General features: G+C 42.3%; 1 protein-coding gene across 1 annotated transcript in view; it reads right to left on the bottom strand.

The window, feature by feature from the left end:
• Adgre1 (adhesion G protein-coupled receptor E1) overlaps nucleotides 1-22,664 on the bottom strand; it is an 87,964-nt gene that overhangs the window by 18,547 nt on the left and 46,753 nt on the right. Inside the window, exons 10-13 of the mRNA XM_040738418.1 lie at nucleotides 21,812-21,989; nucleotides 18,096-18,215; nucleotides 6,605-6,789; nucleotides 5,443-5,613 (exon numbers count right to left, since the gene is read on the bottom strand). Coding sequence (XP_040594352.1) covers nucleotides 5,443-5,613; nucleotides 6,605-6,789; nucleotides 18,096-18,215; nucleotides 21,812-21,989 — 654 coding nt within the window. The remainder of the gene's footprint in view (nucleotides 1-5,442; nucleotides 5,614-6,604; nucleotides 6,790-18,095; nucleotides 18,216-21,811; nucleotides 21,990-22,664) is intronic.

Below are 22,664 nucleotides of genomic sequence, written 5' to 3' on the forward strand. Positions count from 1 at the left end.
GGAGTGGGGGTGAAGGGCTGGGAGGATTGGGGGGGTGGGGGAGGAGGGGATGGAGAGAGAACTGAAAGTGACATGTAAAAAGTTAAAAAAATATGGGAAAAAAGATTGTTAGGCAACAGAAGGTGTAAGGGGGAGCTGATGAATTCTGTTCTAAATACAGCCATTAAAGATGTCTGGAATGTAATTTCTGATAATTCATCAAAAAAAGAGAAAAAGAAAAGAAAACCTGTCTCCACAAAATGGGAAAACAACTGGACAACTTTCTGGATAGGTACTACTATCTTAGCGCCCCATACTCTTGCCTACAGGTCCTGCACCTAAAGCTTAGAGAACGTGGAGAAAGAGGAGGCACGAGATTACAAGACCCCTAGTATATTCCCTAGGCAAGAATGGTCATCAATGAGGTCTCACTGGAGGAAATGTTGGAGCCGAGGCTTGAATGACACAGGGTATTAGTGGACAGATACAATGAGGAAGAAAGTCCTGTGAAAGTTATGAACCTATCATCACCCTGGACTCCATTTTAGGCAAAGGTCTCAAGAGTATTTGCCCATAATGCACCTTGGCCCATTTAACACTGGTCTGCACCCACCCTACTATCAGCATTTCCAAATGTACCTCACCCCACAGTGTTCTGCAGAATGCACAATTGCCAGGCCAGTGTGGTGAGACAAATGCTCATGCCTCCCGTGTTTTCCTCTACAGCTGCTGGCTGAATACAGAGACTGGGTTCATCTGGAGTTTCCTGGGGCCAGTCTGTACGATCATCACGGTAAGGAAAACATTTGTTCAAGTACATTTTGGTGACCCAGGAAAGGCAAAGTTAGGAAGTGTCATCACACTGCAAAGCCTGCTAGTCTAGAAACTCTTTCCTATGATTCTCGGTTCTTGAGATTTCAGCCAGGTGGGTATGATTTCTCTGTCACTTTTCAGACTGGTGGCTATCCTATTTGTCATCAGAAATCATTCATCATCCAGTAACTCATGGAAATAGATGCAGAGATCCACAGCCAAGCACTAGGCTGAGCTCTGGGAATTCTGTTGAAGAGAAAGAAGGATTCTACAAGCCAGAGTCAAAGTCATGACAGAGGAACCCACAGAGACAGCTGACCTGAGTACATGATAGCTCACTGACTCTGTACCAATAGCCATGACGCCTGAATGGTACTGACCTTCGCCCTCTGCATGTGTATTACATTTGTGTAGCCTGATCTGTCTTTCAGGCTCCTAGCAGTGGGATCAGGAGCTGTCCCTGGCACTTGAGCTGACTTTTGGGAACTATTTCCCATGCTGGGTTGCCTCACCCAGCCTGATGTGGGGAGGGAGATTGGTCCCGCCTTCACTTGATGTGCCATGCTTTGTTTACTCCCAAGGAAACCCTATCCCTTTCTCAATAGAATGGGTGGGGGTAGAAGGAAGGTGGGAGGGGAAACTGTGGTCACTATGTAAAGTAAATGAAAAAAATTAATTAAAAAAACAGGATAGAGATAAATTTGCCTTCGCAGTGCCTTCATATAATTCCCAGGCTATCAAAAAAATATGTGGAAATTTCTTCCACAAGGAATGTTAAACAGCCCTACCTTGTGTCATTATTTTGTGTAATAGCATTAGGAAGTAATTCATAATCAGTTTGCTCAATCTATATTTTACCATCATATGATAATATGACAATATCTTACAAGCTGATTCAGATGTGGATACCTTAGAGAAAATGTTTGAAGAAGTAAAGAAAAATTTGCCTTGTTGGAGATTACAAATTTCTCTTGAAAAAAATGCAAAGAGGAGATTCTATTAATTACCTAGGGTATGACAGATTTACAAAAATATTCAACCATAGGCAGGTACAAATCAGGAGAGATCAATTATGAACCCTTAAAGATTTTCAAAAATTGTAGGGAGATATTAAGTGGCTACAACCCACAACTGAGTTGACAACTCAAAAACTAAATAGTTTATTTCAAACCTTACAAGCTGTTAAGGACTTAAATAGTCCAAGAAAATTATCAGTTGAGGCTGAGAGAATTGACTTTGGTGGAAAAAAATTACAGGATGCACGTGTGTATCACTTGGATCCAGAGCTTGATTGTATTCTGGTTATTTTACCTTCTACACATTCTCCTACAGGAATTCTGAGAGAAGATAATATCTTAGAATGGATTTTTTACCACAAAAACTGAGTAAAAACTTTAAGACCTATGATGTAGAAAAGGTTTCTAAACTGATTCTGAAAGGAAAATAAGGCTTCATCAATTGGCAGGAATAGACCCAATGGAAATTGTGGTACTTTTTACTGATAATGAAATTTCCTCATTATGGACAGAAAATGAACATTGGCAAAGAGCTTACAGAAATTGGAGGGGAGATTGGCAAAAAAATCCCAGAAGTAAGAGACTTCAGTTTAGAATGAGAACTACTTTGATTCTTCCTCACATTGTACAGAGAACATTAATTTCTGGAGCCCCTACATTCTCTACTGGAGCAGACATATCAAGACAGACAGATTATAAGTCAAGAAATTTAAGTAAAGTGGCTCAAAACCCTTGTGATAGTGCTTTAAAAGTCAGAATTATAATCTATTCTCAGGGTATTGTTAGATTTTTCCAGAACCTCTCAATATACTGATTCTCAATGTATAGAAAGACTTGTTTTACATATTCAAACTGCTGAATTTATTCCAGATGATTCAGAATAAACTTTGATATTTATTCAATTCCAAAAATAATCAGAAATAGATAACATCATTTGTATATGACACATATCAGATCCCATATGGGTTTACAAAGCCCTCTAGCACAGGGTAATGATGAAATTGATTAGCTATTAGTAGGAAATGTACTAGAAGCCTCAGAATTTCATAAGAAACTAATACCAATGGTTTGAAAAAAATATTTTTCCATCACTTGTCAACAAGTCAAGGAAATTATAAGGAAATGTCCTATTTTTTCTTTGTATGACCAAACTCCACTTCCTTAAAAGGGTACTCAAAGAAATGAAATTTGGCAAACGGATTTCTTTCATTTTTTTCAGAGTTTGGAAAATTAAAATATGAATGCCATACCATAGATACATATTCAGGATGTCAATGGGCAACTGCTCTGAGCTCTGAAAATACTTATTCTGTTATTATACATTTATTAGAAGTTTTGGCCATCATGAGGACACCTGTACAAATCAAAACTAACAATGCTCCAGCATCTGTCCCTAGTAAAATGAAACAATTTTTGCATATTACAACATAAAGCATATTACAGGTATATCACACAATTATAGAGGGTAAGCAGTTATAGAAAGATCTAATTATACTCTGAAAGATAAGCTTAATAATCAGGAAGGGCTGTGTGTTTGTATTTTCAACTTTCTGTGATGATGTTAATGGTCATAAGAGAGAGTACTAACTAATTCTAGAAAAAGGCTTCCTGTACATGATTTTGGGTTTGAGTCTCCATCAGATAACTAGGAATTACATTTTTGTACCCTGGATGTACATAACAAGTTATGGTCCTTTCACCTCTTGGAGATCTGCTGCATATGACACTTAAAATGCTTAAGTTTTCTGCAGTGAACTGTGACCATTCCTAACAGCAACCTTTGAAGTTTCCAAAGGGATGATGAGGCCCCACAACAACAATTACCCCTGGATTTTGGTAATGTCACTAAACTGACAAACACCACCCAGAGATCAGCTTTGAACTACAAACTGCTCTGGGCAATTTCAAGCTGGATAGCTGAAATGACACAGCCTCATGCACTATCCCAGACAGAACTTCCGAAAAGCCCTACACTTTCCCATTACACAGAGCATGGCAACAAAAGATACAACTAGCTCTCCCAGGTTCTGATCATTATTTCAATTTTATCAGAGTCCCCTAGAGATGCTACACCACCTCCCCCCAGACAACAGAAAGCAATCTAGAGAACATGACGGCCACATTCCCAAGAGGTAGGTTTTAGGCTATTCAGTAGGTTATGGATATTTGTCATCATTTAGGAGGGTTGGATGCAAGTTTTAATTGGCAATGGTCAGGAAAAAAGCTGAACAAAGGAGATTAGATTCAGGGATCTTATTCTGAAAAGAAAAAGGGTATATAGAAATGATAGCTCAAAAGGATAGATTAATAGATCTATTTTTAAAATAAAAATTCAACTACCAGTCTTAAATATTTTACATTGGTGTGGATTTTTATATATTGATATAAATTTGAGGGTTTTTGTTATACTGTATATGTTTCTACTCTTGTTTAAGGTATTATACCTATGCAGCTCATTTAACAAAGTAATGTAAATTTATAGTCCTTGAAAGTTATTACTACAAACTATTTAGGATAATAAAGAAATGCAGGTTAGTAGTTAGTCACAATCAAACTTGTAGTCATGCTAGCTGTGTTTTCAAAGTCAAACAGAGATACATTTTAGATAGATGGTGCCTCTCCAACACTTCAGAGATCTATAGAATACAGCAGTTAAGATGTTTTAATAATATAAAGCTTTTTTCTGACAATGAGACATATCCACTCCTGGCAGCACCAATTTACTTCAGAGAAGATGATGGGCCTTGAAGAAACTCCATATGGAGTTTGCTTTCTTTGTGGCAAAAGTTAGACACTGGGAAAGAAACTGCCCTTGCCTCAACTGCTGACAGCATATTGTCTGAATTGGACAAGCGGGTCACAAAAGAAAGTAGTAACTGTTGAACTTTGCCAAGACAAGGAGGGATAGACCTTCAAAATTCCTGCTTCACAGAAAAGTCTGTCAGCTGTTCCAGGCCTGTAGGCTGAAGATGACTGCCACTCCATTGCAGAGGAACCTTGGATGTGGGTTTGCATTTTCAACTTTCTGAGATGATGTTAATGGTAATATAGAGTACTAACCAGTTCTAGAAAAAGGCTTTGCTCTTTGGTTCATTGTTTTCACATTTTGCTGGCAAGTTCATGTATTCTGACATTTTGGCTGCTGTTATATTCCTTTAATGATATCAGAACCCAGATTTTTCAGGTTTCCAATGTGGACAGAAATGCAGGGTGCTCCAAAAATCCTCCAGACCATTAGTGCCAAGTTGATAACCACCTCCTTGGTATGAGTGTTTACCGGGTTCTTGGCCTCTCTGGTATGAAGGCAGCCATAGTTAGAATGCAAGGGTCAACTCATGCAAACCAATCTAATACATGATCATTAAACCTTCTAACACATGATCATTCTCCTGCCCAGTCCCTCTTAGAAAACCTGACTAACGCAGGGTTATGACATCTGACTTTAGTGCCATGGCTAATAACCACATTATAAATTCCTCTGTCGTTGGAGTGCAACACACGTCTTTCTCCCCATGTGGCTACCTGCTGCAATGCCCAAGTCCATGGGGAAACACTAGTGATGTTCTATCAATACATCTCCATTAGATTTCAGGCAAGATACTTAAGAAAACATGAACAGACTGCCAATACTCACTGTGAGCTCCCCAGAAGCCATGATGATGGCCAAGTTTGCCATTCGGTTACAGCTGCACTCTGTGTATGTCTCAGATGCTTTCGTGATCTTACAGCCTGAGCGTGTCCATCTCCCGTCCTCCACATTAGGGTTCCAAGAGACACATATGGGCCTCTCATACTTCTGCTTTGGCTGAAAGATCAGAGGTCCCAGTCACCTGAGAACTTCACTGGAGAAGAATCAATGTGACCCAACTCAAGTACCATCTAGGACCAAATGTTCCAGGGAATGGAAAAACTGACCATATTTCAGTTTGTAGTGGTGCTCGATCTGGTGTTAGACAATACTGTAACTGCTACAAGAAAATTCCTTTCAAACCTGGAGAGATAGCTGGACAGATAAAAGTGTTTGCTGTGCATGCATGAGGAACTGGGTTCAAATCCCCAGCATGCACATTAAAAAAAAAAAAGCTTAGAGTGGAATCATAAGCCTATAATCCCAGCTCTGGGAGTCAGAGAGGAGAGTTTCCATGAGGCTTGCTGACCAGACAGCCGGTTGAATCAACAAGCTCTGGGTTCAATGACAGATCTGGTCTCAAAAAGTAAAGTTGAAAGAAGGCTGGAGGAGCAGCTCATGAGTTAATAGCACTTGCTGCTCTTCCAGAGGTGCTGGGTTGAGTTCTCAGTATCCATATGAGGTGGCTCACAACCACTTGTAACTCCAGATCCATGGAATCTGATGCTTCTGGACTCCATGGGCACCTGCACTCACATGCACATACCCATAGACAGACATTCACATAATTATAAATAAATATAAATCTTAAAAAAATAAAATGAGAGCAATAAAGACACCCAACATTTATCTTTGGCTACCACATGTATGCTAAAGAGCACACACATGTGCACAAGCATATACACACATCCATGCATACTTGTACAAATGCATACACACAAGCATAAACACTTGTTGCATCAGCAATTGTGATGCGTCACCACTAAGAAAACTTACAAAATGTTGCACAGGATCTCTCTTAGTAAGAGAATAAGTAAGAATCTATTTCCTTCAACCAAATATGTCATCGTTTGAAAACAAAACAGTGAACTGTTTCTTAAATAGGTGCTATAGCAGTGGTAGTGTCAGGACTCCTTCATAGACAGCCAGGGGTCTCAGGATGACAAACCTGGATGTGCTGGAGGGTGTAGACAACAGTCTTGGAGAAGCCCTCCTTCTTCTCCCCAGTCATGATGCCACCAACAACACGGGAATTCATCTTCAGCTTCCAGGAGGTCTGACCATCTTCAAAGAAGCGCTCATTTAAAACCGAGGCCATGTGTGCAAAGGAGACAAAAGCCACTCCCGGGGTCCCTGTATGTTCCCCAAATAAAACAAGACAGAATTGTTGGTTCTGTGGGTATTATAAATGGCACATTGCGCCGGGCGTTGGTGGCACACGCCTTTAATCCCAGCACTCGGGAGGCAGAGGCAGGCGGATCTCTGTGAGTTCGAGGCCAGGCTGGACCGACAGCCTCCAAAACACAGAAACCCTGACTCATAAAACCAAAAAATAAAAAATAAAAATAAATGGCACATTGCACACAGATACACCATCAACATGTGAGCACAGGCAACCTGTGCACACACAAGCAACACATATGACATCTGCATACACTGACTATCCCTGGTTTATCTAAGGTTGAATACCGGAGAACATCCAGATCAACTGAGGCAGAGCTGGAAGATCAGGGAAAGAGAGGATGTGAGAAAGTAAAGAAACTCTACCCTGCATTCCAGTCTGTTGTTCTTGCTCTCTGAAAGTCAGCAAACATCAACAGGTCTAATAAACCAACCCTCCTGGATATTTTGGTTGCTAAAACAATCTCAAAGTGGGCACTGTAAAGGACACCATTGAGCAATGTAACTTAGGAGCCACAGAATCACATACACAGCCATTGTAAAGACACCTGGGGCTAGAGAAATGTCTTGTCAGAGGAAGGTATTTGTCACCAAGCCTGAAAACCTGAGTTCCATACAGTCCCCCACATAGTGAAGAAGAGAACTGAACTGATTCTCAAAAGTTATCCTTCAACTGTCATTTTTGTGCCTTAGTAGGTGTGCATGCATGTGAATGGTCACAAATGATAGAGAGATAGAGAGAGAGAGAGATGTAAAAGATGCTTAAAAGGTTCTCTCTGTGTCTGTCTTTCTCTGTATAATTCAATATACTCTCTGCTGTGTTAATAAACTCACTATTTTTAAAAACTTGTCAGAGTAGGTATTCAGATAGTCACATTGAATCCATGACCAACAGCAAAGAGAGCATGCACATTTTAGCTTACTTGCATTCTGCACTATTCATCTTGCTTCTCTATTCTTCCACAGTCCACAAACATTGGGCTGGGTCTTCCCACATCAACTAATGTAAGACAGACCTTCCCTCACAGACACAGACATAGGCCATCCTCACATAGTTCCTCACCAACACTTTCCCCAGATGATTCTGGAGGAGAAGAAATGACAGGAGGAGAGGGAGAGATTCCAGCCCACAGAGTCCACCTTGTGCTGCCCATGCATAGGGCCATCTGCTGGATCCTGGGCACTCTACCCAGGGCTGCATCCCTGAAGAAAACCAACTTTCACAGTTGACTCAAACTTTGGGGAACTCACGGACACTTGGCAGACAGTTGGGGAACTACATGGGACCAAACCAGGCCCTCTGCATGTGGGCAACAGTTTTGAAGTCTGATCTGTTCATGGGACCCCTGACAGTGGGACCAAGATCTGTCCCTAGTGCATGAACTCGCTTTTTAAAACCCACTACATATGGTGGGATGACTTGCTCAGCCTTGATGCAGGGATATGGGGGTGGGGGAGGCTTGGCCATGCCTCAGCTGGATATGCCAGGCTTTGTTGACTCCTTGTGGGAGAACTTACTCTTTCTGAGGGGTAGGTGGGAATGGGTTGGGGGAGGTGTGGAGGAGGAGGACAGGAAGGAGGTATGTGGTTGATATGTAACATAAATGAAAAATAAAGAAAGAAAACTGACTCTCCTTCCCCAGCTGCCAACAGTTCCTCCCCTGGGGGTCTCCACCCATACTGGAATGTTTGACAAGGATAAATACATTTTTAACATGTAAAGCCAGGTGTGGTGGTGCACACCTTTGATTGAAGTACTTGGGAGGCAGAGGCAGGAGGATATCTTTGAGTTTGAGGATAGCCTGGTCTACAGAGTGAGTTCCAGGACAGTCTTGGTCCCCCTATTTTCCCGCCTTCTGCTTGAGGTGAGTGTGGATTCTGCTCAGGGCCCCAACTTTCCACATACCCCTGTTTGGATTTCCTGGGCCTGCTCCATGTCTAGAGTGGACAAACCCACCAGAAAGGACCACACCTCAGTCTTGGTCCCCTTCTGCCCCCTGCTCTGTGCTTATGATGAGTATGGGCTCTTCTTGGGGCCCCAACTCCCTACATCCCCTTCCTTGGATATTCCTGGGCCTGCCCCTCACCTAGACTGTCTCAGACTCACCTGCACCCATATTGAGACCCATCAGGATATTGGACCTTCTTGAACCCACCAGAAAAGAACCTTGGACACATACCCACCAAGAGAGGAAGAGACCCCACGAGCTCCCATTGGAAGAAGGGATGGGAAGATGACAATATAAAAACACAGTCAACAACAGAAAAGGCAATATGACCCACCAGAGTCTGGGGACTCTACACCAGCAAGATCTGAGCATCCCAACACAGATGAAGCAGAAGAGAGTGACCTTAAAAACACCTTCATGAAGATGATAGAGGACCTCAAAGAAGATATGAGAAAATCCCTTAAAGAAATGGAAGAAACACTCCTCCACTGCTGGTGGGAGGGCCAACTCGTACACCCACTTTGGAAATCAGTATGGAGATTTCTCAGAAAAATGGGAATAAGCCTACCATAAGACCCAGCAATTCCACTCTTAGGTGTATATCCAAAAGATGCATATTCATACAACAGGGACATCTGTTCCACTATGTTCATAGCAGCATTATTTGTAATATCCAGAACTTGGAAGCAACCTAGATGCCCCTCAACTAAAGAGTGCATAGAGAAAATGTGGTACATTTACACAATGGAGTACTATTCAGTGGAAAAAAACAATGGAATCCTGAAATGTGCAAGCAAATGGATGGCACTAGAAGAAACCATCCTGAGTGAGGTAACCCAGTCACAAAAAGACAAACATGGTATGTACTCTCTCATATATGGGTTTTAGATATAGATCTGGGGAGTGCCAGCCTACAATCCCATAGCCAGAGAGTCTGGGGAACAGAATCTTCATCCAATGGCTGATGGAAGCAGAGGCAGACTCCCACCGCTAAACACTGAACTGAACTCAAGGAACCCAATGACAGAGAGGGAGGACTGATAGGCAAAGGGATTAAGACTGGACTGGTTTCACCCCCAGAAACAGCTGACCTGACAAGGGTTAGCTGTTGAATCCCAGATTTATGGCTGGGAATCCAGCATGGGACTGATCAAGACCTCCTGAATGTGGGTGTCAGTGAGGAGGCCTAGGAAATCTATTGGGCCTTGGGCAGTAGATCAGTATTTATCCCGAGTATACAAATGGACTTTGGGCTCCCATCCAACAATGAGAGATGCACTGTCACCCTGGACTCTTGGGGGAGGGTCTAGGCCCTGCCCTGGATAAAATGACAGACTATGGACACACCCATGGAGAGCCTCACCCTCCCTGGGGAAATGAGGGGATACTGGGGACATTTGTGGGAGGGTGTGGGAGGAGGGGAGGGAAAGGGAGAGGGACCTTGGATTGACATGTGAAGAAACCTTGTTTCTAATTTAAATTTAAATTTAAAAATAAAAATTAAAAAAACAAATGGAAGAAAAAAAGATAAAAAATGCAAGAAATCAAAAAAATCTATTAAAGAACAGAGGGAGAGCCTAGAAAAATCATTCAAACAGATGAAGGAAACAATTCAAACAGTTCAAGACCTGAAAACTGAAATAAAGACAATACAAAAACACAAACTGAAGGGATGCTGGAAATAGAAAAGCTGAGTAAACGATCAGGAACTACAGATGCAAGCATAACCAACAAAATACAAGAGATGGAAGAGAGAATCTCAGGCACTGAAGATAAACTACAGGAAATTGATTCATTGACCAAAGAAAATTTTAAATCCAACAAATCCTTAACAAAAAATATCCGGGAAATATGGGACACCATGAAAACACCAAACCTAAGAATAATAGGTATAGAAGAAGGCAACAACAACAAGCCCAGCTCAAAGGTTCAGAAAACATATCAACAAAATCATAAAAGAAAACTTTTCCCAACCTGAAGAAGGACATGCCTATGAAAGTACAAGAAGCTTACCGAACACCAAATAGACTGGACCAAAAAAAATTTCCCTCAACACACAATAATCAAAACACCAAACATACAGAATAAAGAAACAATATTAACAGCAGTGAAGGAAAAAGGCCAAGCAACATATAAAGGCAAACCTATCACAATTACATCTGACTTCTCCATGGAAATTCTGAAAGTCACAAGGTCCTGGATAGATGTTCTACAAACACTATAAGACCACAGACTCCAGCCCAGAATATCAAATGGACCTAAGGAGCAAGCAGGTGCAGCTATCTGAATATCTAACAAGTTAGACTTCAAACTAAAATTAATCAAAAGAGATGAAGAAGGTCATTTCATATTCATCATAGGAATAACCCATCAAGATTAAGTCTCAATTCTGAACATCTGTCACCAAATACAAAGGCACACACATTTGTAAAAGAAACATTACTAAAACTCAAATCACACATTAAACTCCACACACTTATAGTGGGAGACTTCAACACCCCACTCTTACCACTGGAAAGGACTACGAGATAAAAACTTAACAAAGAAATAAAGGAACTAAGAGAAGCTATGACCCAATTGGGTTAACAGACATCTATACAACATTCCACCAAAACACAAAATAATATACCTTTTTCTCAGTGCCACATGGAAACTTCTCTAAAATCGACCACATATTTGGCAATAAAGCAAACCTCAACAGATACAAAAAAATGGAATAACCCCTGTATCTTATTGGACCACAATGCCTTAAAATTAGAATCAACAACAACACAAATTGCAAAAACCCCATAAACTCTTGGAAGTTGAACAATGCTCAATTGCACCACTGCTGGGTGAAGAAGGAAATCAAAGACTTCCTAGAATTCAATGAAAATGAAGACACAACATACACAAACCTATGGGACACTCTGAAAGCAGTTTTAAGAGGAAAGTTCATAGCACTAAGTGCCCACATGAAGAAACTGGAGAATAGCCACACTAGAGAATTAACAGAACATCTGAAAGCTCTAGAACACAAAGAAGCAAACTCACTCAGGAGGAGTAGGCACCAGGAAATGATCAGCTGAAATCAATAAAGTACAAACAAAGAAAACAGTACAAAGATTCAATAAAACAAAGAGTTGGTTCTTTGACAAAATCAACAAGACAGAAAACATTTATCTTACCTAACCAAATGGCAGAATATGAACATGCAAATTAACAAAATAAAAAATAAAAACAAGGACATAAAACCAGACATTGGGGAAATCCAGAGAATCATTAGGTCATACTTTGAAAACCTGTACTCCACAAAATTTGAAATTTTAAAGAAAATGGTCTATTTTCTGGATAGATATAATCTACCAAAATTGAATTTAAATAAACCTAGAACCCCTAATGAAGTCTTCCAACCAAAAAAAGTCCAGGGCTAGATGGTTTCAGTGCAGAATTCTACCAGAAATACAAAGAAGAGCAAATACCAATGCTCTCAAAATGTTCCACACAATAGAAGCCAAAGGATCATTGTCAAACTCTTTTTAAGAGACTACAATTGCTTTGGAAAACAAACCACACAAAGACACAGCTAAGACAGAGAACTACAGACTAATCTCGCTCATGAACCTTGATCCAAAAATACTCAATAAAATACTGACAAATAGAATCCACTAACACATCAGAAAAATCATACACCATGATCAAGCAGGCTTCATGCGAGAAATGCAGGGATGGTTCAACATAAGAAAATCCATCAATGTGAGAACCACTGGAGACCTGAGGACTGCGCACAGTGGACCCAGATCCCAGCCTGATGTGATTCAGCCTGCCCAGAGACTGCCAACTTCCAAATCCTAGTCTCCACTCACAGGACAGGCTACCCAGAGTTTGCTAAGGTCCTACTACTAGGACAGCCTCCATCCAAACAAGAGGAAAGCCACCAGAGTATTGGACCTGCTCCCACCCACTGGAAAGGGGTCACATACCCACCAGGGGAGGAAGAGACTCCTTCTGCACCCACAGGAAGAAATGGTGGGAAGGAAGCAATACAAAAACATACCCACCAGCAGAAAAACCAGTATAACACCACCAGGAACTAGAGAATCTACACTGGCAAGACCTGAACAGTCCATTGTGGAAGAAGCAGATGAGAAAAAAACTTAAAAGCAACTTCATGAAAATAATAGAGGCCCTCAAAGAAGATATGAGAAAACCCCTTAAAGACATGGAAGAAAAAACAAACCAAAAAATACAAGAACTGCAAGAAATAGAGGAAAAAACAATCCAAAAATGCAAAAAAATGCAAGAAATGAAAGAAAAGACAAAGCAAAAACTTGAACAAATGCATCCACTCATTTATGGATTTTAGACATGAATCAGGGGAGTGCCAGCATACAATCCCACTGCCGGAGAGTCTAGGAAATAGAACCTTCATCCAGCGATTGATGAAAGCAGAGGCAGATACCCACAGACAAACACTGAACGGAACTAGAATCCAGTGTCAAAAAAAAGAGAACTGATGGGCAAAGGAGTTAAGAGTGGGCTGGTTTAACCCATAGAAACAGTTGACCTGAACAAGGAGGAGTTCTTGGACTCCACACTGATGGCTGTGTGGAAAGCATGGGACTGACCCAGACTCCCTGAATGTGGGTGTCAGTAAGAAGGCCTAGGTAATCTATGGGGCCTTGGGTAGTATTTACCCATGGCATACAAATAGACTTTGAGTGCCCATGCCACAATATGGGAGGTTCTCTCAGCCAGGACTCTTGGGGGAGGGCCTAAGCCCTGCCCTGGATGAAATGACAGTTACTGGAGTTCCACTATGGAGGGCCTCACCCTCCTTGGTGATTGGAGTGGAGATTGGGTGGGGAACTGAGGGACCTGGTGGGGAGGGTGGGAGAGTAGGGGAGGGAGAAGGAGGTGGGATTGACAGATGAAACAAGATTGTTTCTAATCTAAATAAAAAAAGAAGAAACTTTAAATAAACCATCAGCATAGGAATATATTCCAAAGTAGGCATGATAATGTGCTGTGAAAAAAAAAGAAAACCGATCAAAGTAATCCACCACATAAAAAAGCTGAAAAAGAATAACCACACGATCATCTCACTAAATGCTGAAAAGCCTTTGATAAAAATCCAACACCCCTTCATGATAAAGGTCTTGGAGAGATCAGGGATAACTGAAACCTACCAAAACATAATAAAAGTCATATACAGCAAACGAACAGCCAACATTGAGCTAAATGGAAAGAAACTCAAAGTGATTCCCTTAAATCAGGAACAGGGCAAGGTTGTCCACTCTCTCAATATCTCTTCAATATTGTTCTTGAAGTTCCTGCCAGAGGAATAAGGCAACAAAAGGAAATCAAGGGGATACAAATTGGAAAGGAAGATGTCAAACTTTCACTATTTGCACATATGATAGTCTAAGTGACCTGAAGAATTCTATCAGGGAAATTCGACAGCTGATAAACACCTTCAACAATGTGGCAGGATACAAGATTAACTCAAAAAATAAGTGACCTACTATATATAGACAATAAATGTGCTGAGAAAGAAATCAGACAAGCATTACCCTTTACAATAGCCACAAACAATATAAAATATCTTGGGGTAACTCTAACCCAACAGGTGAAAGACTCATATGACAAGAACTTTGAGTCACTAAAAAAAATAATAAATTAAAGAAGATACCAGAAAATGGAAAGATCTCCCATGCTTTTGGATAGGTAGGATCAACATAGTAAAAATAGCAATCTTACCAAAAGCAATCTACAGGTTCAGTGCAATCCCCATCAAAATCCCAGCACAATTATTCACAAACCTTGAAAGGACAGCTCTCAACTTTATAGGGAAAAATAAAAGACCCATGATAGCCAAAACAACCCTGCACAATAAAGGAACTTCAGGAGACATCACCATCCCTGACTTCAAGCTCTAATATAGAACTATAGTAATGAAAACAGCTTGGTATTGGCACAAGAATAGACAGACAGACCAAAGGAATTGAATTGAAGACCCTGATATTAACCCACACACATATGCAAATCTGATATTTGATAAAGAAGCTAAAACTATACAGTGGAAAAAGAAAGCATCTTCAACAAATGGTGCTGGCATAACTGGATGCTGACATGTAGAAGACTGCAGATAGATCTGTATCTATCAAGATGCACAAAGCTTAAGTCCAAATGAATCAAAGACCTCAACATAAAGCAAGCCACACTAACCTCTTAGAAGAGAAAGTAGGAAGTACCCTTGAATGAGTTGTTACAGGAGACAGCTTACTGAACATAATACCAGTAGCACAGACGCTGAGATCAACAATTAATAAATGGGACCTCCTGAAACTGAGAAGCTACTGTAAGGCATAGGACACAGTCAACAAGACAAAACAGCAGCCCACAAAATGGGAAAAGACATTCATCAACCCCACATCTGACAGAGGGTACATCTCCAAAACTTACAAAGAACTGAAGAAGCTAGTCTCCAAAACACCAAATAATCCAATTAAAAAGTGGGGTACAGAACTAAATAGAGAATTCTCAATAGAAGAGTCTAAAATGGTCAATGACACTTAAGAAAGTGTTCAACATCCTTACCCATCTGAGAAATGCAAATCAAAAACTGTGAGACACCATCTTACTTCTGTCAGAATGGCCAAAATCAAAAACTCAAGTTTATGTTGGAGAGGATGTGGAGAAAGGGGAAACACTCCTCCACTGCTGGTGGGAGTGCAAACTTGTACAGCAACTTTGGAAATCAGTATGGAGATTCCTCAAGAAAATGGAAATCGGTCTATCACAAGATCCAGCAATTCATCTCTTAGTCATATACTCAAAAGATGCACATTCATACAATAAGGACATCTGTTAGCCAGAACCTGGAAGCAACTTAGATGTCCCTCAACTGAAGAGTGGATAGAGAAAATGTGGTACATTTACACAATGGAGTACTACTCAGCAGATAAAAACAATGGATCTTGAAATTCACAGGCAAATGGATGGCACTAAAAGAAACCATCCTGAGTGAGGTAACCCAGTCACAAAATGACAAAAATGGTATGTACTCACTCATATATGGATTTTAGACATGGAGCAGAGGATTGCCAGCCTGAAATCCCATCACCATAGAGTCTGGCAAACAGGGAGGATCATAAGAGAGATATGCATGGCACCCAAGAGAAGGGAAATGTGGCAGGATCTCCTTAGTGGATTGGGAGCATGGGGAAGGGAAGAGGGGGCTCGGAGAAAGAGGGGGAAGAAGAAAATGGGGAGAGGAGGACATAGGGGAGCAGGAAGGTCATGTTGGGGGAAAGAATAGAGGAGAGCCCAATGAGAGATACCATAGTAGAGGGAGCCATTATAGGTTTAAGAACAGATCTGGCACTAGTAAAATTTCCAGAAATATACAAGGATGACACCAACTGGCAATCTAAGCAATAGTGGAGAGGCTACCTTGAATGCCCTCCCCCAATAATGAGATTGATGACTACTTTATATGCCATCCTAGAGCCTTCATCCAGTGACTGATGGAAGCAGAGGCAGACACCCACAGCTAAACACTGAACTGAACCCATGGAACCCAGTTGCAGAGAGGGAGGAGTGATGAGCAAAGGGGTCAAGACTGGACTGGTGAAACCCAAAGAGACAGTTGACCTGATCAAGGGGGAGCTTCATGGATCTCAGACTGATGGCTGAGAGGCCATAAATGGGACTGATATAGACCCCTGAACATGAGTGTCAGTAAGGAGGCCTAGGCAATCTATGGGGCCTCAGGTAGTAGATCAGTATTTATCTCTGGTGTACTAATGGACTTGGGGAGCCCATTTCACATGGAGAGATGCTCTCTCAGCCTGGACACATAATATGACAGACTTTGGAGATCCCTCATGGAGGGTCGGGGGGAGGGTGGACAGTTTGAGGGTTGGGGGGATTGGTGGGGGTGGAGAAGGAAGGGAGGGAGAGGAAACTGGGTTTGACATGTGAAGCAAGCTTGTATCCAATTTAATTAATTAATTAATTAATTAGCAGGGAAAAAAGAAACCTGGTTGGTCGCCTCAGTGGAGTATCCCCAGGTGATTTCTGCTGAGTCTTTTCAGCACCTTTTCTGATTCTTGCTGTCTGTCTGTCTATCTATCTATATCTATCTATCTGCTATTTTTTCATTTTCTTTGCCTAACCCTGGATATGTAGATACCAATCAATAATGCATAAAAGATGGAAAAACTCAAGGCAACTTGGCTAATCCAAAAATCATCAATTCTGCAAGGACAGATGAGAGTGAGGGTGAAGTGGGTGAAATCTCAAACTAAAAGATGCAAAAGAATGAAAGCATCGATGCTCATCTCTAAGTGGATAATTGGTATCACCTCGCTTTCCTCAAAGCTCAAAGACCTGCCTGGCAGAGGGGGCAGGAAGACTGAAGAGTCAGAGAGAGTGGACAGCCACAGAAAACCAGGATTTTCCAGACATGATGCGTTGCAGCACATGAACTCTCCCAGCATCTGTGACTGACTGCATAAAACCAAGCCAGACTCAAATTCCATCACGGACGGCGAGAAGCTCGTGGAGTCCCACCCCTAGCTGAGGAGCCGTTGGCAGTTGGATGGTGTCTGGAGACCCACTGTCTTCATGGATGTGTGCTATGAAATGCTACCCATCTTGGCAGATGAGCCTACACCCTTGCCCTTACAGGAAGCATGAAGCAAGCTCAGTGGATCTAAGAAAGCATACAGCTGAGAAGGGGAAATGGTGGAAGGCCAAGAAGGGATTGGGGAGGAGCAAATGACGGGAGGGTTTTATCAAAATACATTGTATGTACATGCAAGATTCTCAAGCAATAAAATCAGACAATAAAACTAAATTTAAAACAATAGTTAACTCAATCCAAACAGGATACCAAAATAATACAGCTGGATGAAATAAGAAAGATAAACTGGTCACAAGAGACATGTTCAGTAGATGACAGAAATACTGATAACATCACACTGAAATTGTAGAAATGAGAAGCTCAACAAATTCACTTTTAGAACCCAGTGGAAAGCCTCACAATAGATTGAGCCAGGTAGAGGGCCCTTCACAACTCAAGAACTCAACAGTCAGAACATGGCTGGTGGCCACACCCCACTGGACAGCGACAGCACCATATTCCATGTCACGCTCTTAACATTAGACACCCCTAGTGTGCAGAAAACTCTGAGTGCGCTGGTTATCCACACCTCTGCTCTCTTCAGTTCTCTACCACCCGTAACTGCCTCGCACACTGTAGAGGACTGGTAAGGCTGGTGGGCTTTGTGCCCCACTACCTTGGTGCTCAGGGTGGCTCTGTACCTGTGGATTCTGATTCCTTGATGATGGAACAGCCAACATTCATCTCATCGCCTCTGGCTTTCAAGATAAAGGACACATTCATCTCATTGCAGTCTTCATTGATAACTTTGCTTTCAATGTCTGAAAGGAAAAGGGGGTGTTCTCGTTAAGACATACTGAAAGTGCATCTATCTTGAATTTGATTTCTGTTCAAGAAAGATGCATAGGGGCCAACAGCCTGGTTCAACAGTTAAGAGCACTTGCTCCTCTTGCAGGGGACCAAAGTTCAGTTCCCAGAACCCATGTCAGGTGACTCACAGCCACCTGTGCCTCCAGGGGACCCAATGCCCTCTTCTGGCCTCCACAGGATCCTGTGTGCATGTGTATATAGCCACAAATAGACACACAGAGACACATAATTTAAAAACAATAAAAAGCTTATCTTTAAAAAGAAAATATGCAAACCTATAGTTGAAAGCAGAAATAATGGAAAACCAGTTCATTGTAGGAAACTTTAGTCCTAAAGGATGATAGGAAGTGTTACATATAGAGGACAATCTACCCTAAATGGTGATTTGGGCTTTGAGTCAGTGCATTTAAGTGTACAGCAAGCAGGCACAAAATGATAAAACAAAGAGGAGCAACAGTAGAGACCAGATCGGACCCTTCCACACCAACAGGTTTGAGAACTAAACAGCCAGCTGCAGTCCTGAATAGTGCTGAGTACTATAGGGAATGTCTTCTCCTGGGTTAGAGTGTCCCCCAGCTGTGCCCACCACAGACATCTTTACATCACAAGCTTAACTGTAGTTGAGTCTTCTGCCTTGGAAGGTTCCTGGGGATGCTTCCCCTCAACCATACTAAAGACACTGTAGCAGTTACTCTTTCTGTTCTAAAGGCATGGTGTTTCCACTCTTGAGCTACTTTTTCTTTCTTTCCTTCTTTCTTCCTTCCTTCCTTTCTTCCTTTCTTTCAACTTTCATTTCCCCTTCCCAAAGAGTTGGGGAACCAGCCCATCCCTGGACAAGGGAAGCTGGAAGGCACTCTATGACAAACATGTTTGAGTCTGAAGGGGGTCTTGCCTCACCTCCACAGCTGGCTCAGTGAGCTTACACATCACAGGACAATTCACTAATAAGTATTTTACAGAACTTATCACAAAACAGAGAGAAGCCTTGCTGTAGCTTCAGAAGGGAGCTTTGCCATCTGGGGCCATACCTGGGTTCCATTCCCAGAAATCTTAAATAAGAGAAATCCAGCAATGGTATACACTTACAATCCCAGCAGTGGGGCGTATTGGCCATCTTAAGCCATGGAGCGAGTGAGTTCCAGGACAGGGAAAGACCCTGCTGCAAAGAAACATGTAGAGTGGCACCTGAGAGAAACTAAAGCCTAGTGTGTCTTCTGGCCTCCACATGCATACACATACACACATTTATATCTGAACACACATGTCTACATGGGGGTGGGGTGGTTCATAAGTTAAGGGAATGCAGCAGAAAGCAATAGAGTTGAGACCAATTGCAATAGTTTGAATGTAGAGTGTCCCATTAAGAATCCTTATACTGAATGCTTGGCTCCCCACCCGTGACACCAGTGGTAAGTGCTGGAAATCTTAGGCTGAGAACCTGGGACAAAGGTCATTGGTGGCATTCCTTCAAAGGGCTATTGCTCTTGCACTCACTCTATCTCTCTTACTCTCATCCCCCTATACCAACCATGATGTGAGATGACTCTTCAATCCATGCCACTGCCATAATGTGCTACAACTCTAAAACAACCAACCATGGTTGGAACCTCTGAAAATGCGTTCCATAATCAGACCTCTCCATTTTAAAGGTTGATCTGTCTCAAGAGTTTGGTGCAGTAACAGAAAGCTGAACTGACACACCAACAGTGTCAAAAGTCAATACCATTGCCAGAGTTAGTAAATGCCATTCCTGCCCCCAAATTATCCAGTGGTGCCCCGACATCTCACTTCAACAACACCTTCAGTGATTTCTCCCTCTTTTACTGTGAGCCTTTCTCCTACACAGCCACCATGGTCCACTCTACTTCAGTCACACTGGCCTCTTCACTGCTCTGTACAGCCATCAGCTACTTTGGATGTCCTTCTTCTTGCAAGGTGTGGTGGTGTGTGCCTTTGATCCTGTCACGCAGGAGGCTGAAGCATACAGCTCTCAAGGAGTCTGAGGCCAGCCAAGGCTACAGAGCGAGATGAATAAATTGTATTCCCTACACATATGTTGCTGCCATCTCTGAGGTCCATCCTGTGTTAGTCATGTGACAAATTTCTGAGAGAACCAGCTTAAAGCACAAGACATTGGCTTTGGAGGGTTTGACCCATCATGGCAGCCAGGAAGTAAAGGAAGAGATCAAAAAAGCCTATTTCTGCAACTGCCTCTTCCTTCTGTTTGACTCAGTGGGTAACATTGGCTACTATACAGCCCCACCCTCACTCAAAGGGGCCTTTCCCATATGATGGGAGATGTCCTTCCATATATATGTTTCTCTTATTGGTTGATGAATAAAACACTGATTGGCTGATTGGCCAGGTAGGAAGTATAGGCAGGGCTAGGAGATGAGGAGAAATCTGGGAAACATAGGCAGATGGAGTTGTCATGTAAGAGCCTGGGAAGAGAGGACACACCAGGTGTTGTCTGGTAAGCCAAGACCATGTGGAAATACATAGATTAATAGAAATGGGTTAATAATTAAGACAGAGTTAGCCAATAAGAAGCCCAAGTCACTGGCCAACACTTTTATAACTAATGTAGCATCCGTGTGTTTATTTGGTGCTAACCTGCAATGGGACCCCAGCCAGACCAGAAAACTTTCATTCAAAACCCATCCACCACCATGCCACAAACCAAGACACCTCTAGAGATGCCCTGGCAGATACACCAAGAAGCATGCTTTACCAGTCTCCCATGTGTCTCTCGATGCATCATGATTCACCGGCACACTGCCCTGGTAATAGTCCTTGCCTACACTACATAAAATAGCCTAGTTCTCCTTAATTCCCTCAGCCTGTGAGATTTTTCTTGATAACCTTGTGTCTATATCACGTATCAGATGTCTAAATCCTAAAGCTGACAAAATGCTACCCACGTTCTTATGCCAGGGTCAGAGCAGTGATTAAGAGAGAACTTCTGGTATCTGTGGGACTGCCTGATACAAGAATTACTAACTGGAGCACATACAAAGATCAATGGCACCCAATATTCGCAAGTGATCAGAAATCAAGCATGTGTCAGTCAGGAAAGGATGGCACATGCTGCAGTAACAAACATCCCCCAAATCTTACAGGATTAAAAATAACACATACTTCTCAGTAATGGTTTGTGTCCTTCATGAATTGATTTGCACCCTGATCTTCATCTTCTTAACTCTAAGGCAGAGGCAGGTGGGGTAGCTGAGGTGTAAAGATGTTCAGTCACTAGGGAATGAATGTTCTAGAATGATGATGACCTGACATGGTCACAAATCCCTTCCTAACGCTACACCAAGAAGTACAATCCAACCGTCATCTTGGAAGGGAAAACTAGAGATAGCAAAACAAGAAAATTATCATCATATCTTAAATCATGTAGTAGACAACCCAGAAATGTTTGTTGAATTAATTAATGACACCCTCTTGGTGTCATGTCTGAAGTTTTGAATGTTCATGAACAGTCATGAAAATCCAACTATGTCAGTGCTGAAAAACCAGCCTTGCACTCAAGGATATGCATTACCTAGGTACTCCGTCTCAATGGTCTGGCTGACATTCACTGAGGGTGTCAGAAGGGTAGCTAACATGGTGCTTTCCACAGTCTCCAGCAAGATGGTGCCCAGGGCAGATGTCTCCTCTTGGCTGAGCTCAGTCCACTGGGGTGCTTGCTCCAGTACCAGGGAAATGCTCCTAGCTGCTTTCTGCAAGGAAAGAAACACTTCCTAATGTTTTCACCCCTACCACTCCCTCCTTTCCTCCTCCCCTTCCTCCTCCTATTCCTCTCTGTCCTGCTCATCCCCCTGCTGTTTCCCCTCCTCCTTCCCAGTTTCCTCCTCTTCTTGCTCCTCCCCTCTCCTCCTCTTCTCCCCCAGCTCCTTCCCCTCATGTTTCTCCTCCTTTCTCTTCCTGCTCCTCCCCTGCTCACTTCCCTCCTTCTCCTCACCCCACTCTTCCTCCTCCCCTTCTTCTCCTGTTCCTCCTCCCACTCCCCTTCCATCTCCTCCTCCTGCTCATCCTCCTCCCCATATCTAGCTAACAAAGTAGCCTGTGCCATCTCTAGCACTAGGAGATAAAGTTGTAGATGAGACAGAAGGAGAATGAAGCTTCTGAGTGTGGTGACACAGTCCTGAAATCACAGGATTCAGAAGGCAGGAGCTAGTAGCTCCTGGATTACATAGCCACTTAGAGCCCAACCAGGATGACAGTGAGATGCTGTCTCATAAACAAAAAGAGCCAAGCCAGTTGTGGCAGCGGACACCGGTAGGATTTACTGAAGGAGGCAGAGGCAGGAGGATCACGAGTTCGAGGCCAGCCTGGGCTACACATTTAAGGGCTGGGGGGATAGCTCAGCCATTAAAGGCTAGGCTCACAACCAA

This window comes from Mesocricetus auratus, unplaced genomic scaffold (genome assembly GCF_017639785.1).
Source record: "Mesocricetus auratus isolate SY011 unplaced genomic scaffold, BCM_Maur_2.0 Super-Scaffold_100676, whole genome shotgun sequence".
Lineage (NCBI taxonomy): Eukaryota > Metazoa > Chordata > Mammalia > Rodentia > Cricetidae > Mesocricetus > Mesocricetus auratus.